This window comes from Acanthisitta chloris, unplaced genomic scaffold (assembly GCF_000695815.1).
Source record: "Acanthisitta chloris isolate BGI_N310 unplaced genomic scaffold, ASM69581v1 scaffold28124, whole genome shotgun sequence".
Lineage (NCBI taxonomy): Eukaryota > Metazoa > Chordata > Aves > Passeriformes > Acanthisittidae > Acanthisitta > Acanthisitta chloris.
Window position 1 is genome coordinate 14,508 of NW_008669192.1, and position 1,532 is coordinate 16,039.

Below are 1,532 nucleotides of genomic sequence, written 5' to 3' on the forward strand. Positions count from 1 at the left end.
CTATAAGAAAAAAACTGGGGCAAGGATTTAGAAGCAGATGAATAATTTTATGACCACCACCACTTATTTGCTATGCAACTACAGCAATGAGAAAGGCAGCCACTGTTCCAGCCTGAGTATAAGCAGCTTATCTGCAGGAAGAAGGAAAGAATTCCCTTTCCTCAGGTACTCCTGTGTACAAAGCCTCCTCAGTTAGTTACATCTGCATCCAACCTGGAAATTTTACTTTCCTATAGATCGAAGCATCAATTTCTGAGAAACAGCAAGACCTTTCCTCTGGCAAGAGTACAAACCACTTGACAGAGATAATGTGGAACTGAAACCCAGCAGCGAAACCCTTTTCAAAGTACCAGTGTATACAAATCATCTCTACAAGCCAGTGAAGATATCTTCACACAAAGCACAGGTCCTTCCTGATACAAGTTCAATGTACCATATTCTGTTTCTTATAACACATCTGAAGTGGAAGAAAACTATCCCAAAAAAAAAAAAAAAAAAAAATCACCTTCTCAAAAAAAAATACAGCGAAGCATAAAATTTTCAGCGATCCCCAATCAGCTCAGGTAAACAGGAGCCCCTTTCAAAACTTACCTCTTATCAAGAGCAAACAAACTGCAGAGATTTGACCAAACACTCACATTTGGGTATACACCCAGACAACTGACAGAGCTTAGACTTTTTTTGCCCTATTGGCATCACCAAGAAAATTATTGCTAACCCTTTCAACTTAACAACTACAACCTCAGCAAGACACAGCACTCAAGAAGCAATTCTCACTACCTGTGCCCAACATCCCATGCCAGCCCTGGACATATTTTCCATGTGTAGCACATGTGTGGTAGGGGGCACACAGGACAGCATAGCATGTCCTGCATTCCCACCTTTCTGCAGTGTCTGGGAAGCACCAGGAGCACAGTTCACCCCAGAGATCTGCTGCAAGAGCCCATTCTTTTGCCTGTCTGTACTATCTTTGAGAGGTCCGTTCTCTGCCCTTATAATCTTCAGAACTCACCTGCAACATGACAATGGCAGCTATAAAAGACATCAACAGCAACCTCTCTGCTTTCATCTACATGAATAGTACATGTCCATATGAGAAAAGGTTTTTAACTCTGAAAATACTGAAAAGCCTCAGACTAGATGGGAAAGGTTTAAGAAAAAACAGAGAAGGGCAGATATGTATCTTACCTCCTGAGTGAATCTTCCTCTGAGCTTTCCTCAGGCATTTCCTGGTTTAAGGCCTCCTGTGATACATTCCCAGGTCTGCTTGAAGCCGACTGGCTGTAAACAAAGTTAAAGACCACTCCCACGGTCCTCTCCTCCTGCGGGGTGGAAGAGCTGCCCAGCTGCAGTCTACCAGAGGCAGGAGCTCTGCCCTCGGTTCTCTCTCCAGGCTGCACCTGGCTGGTATTTGGAGGCACACCCTCAAATGTGCCTTGGACCTGCCCTGGTGTGTAGCTAGGTGTGCTTCTCTCCCAGCGCAGCGTGTCATTGTTAAAGGTCAGCAGGTTATGACAAGCACGACAGCGGTT

The 1,532-nt window shown here is 44.6% G+C and overlaps 1 protein-coding gene across 1 annotated transcript in view; it reads right to left on the reverse strand.

Annotated features, from left to right (window-relative positions):
- Positions 1-1,188: 1,188 nt before the first annotated feature.
- AMBRA1 (autophagy/beclin-1 regulator 1) overlaps positions 1,189-1,532 on the reverse strand; it is a gene marked incomplete at its 3' end in the record, with an annotated part of 5,124 nt that continues 4,780 nt past the window's right edge. Inside the window, exon 6 of the mRNA XM_009073232.1 lies at positions 1,189-1,532. This exon is cut by the window's right edge and continues 1,083 nt beyond it. Coding sequence (XP_009071480.1) covers positions 1,189-1,532 — 344 coding nt within the window.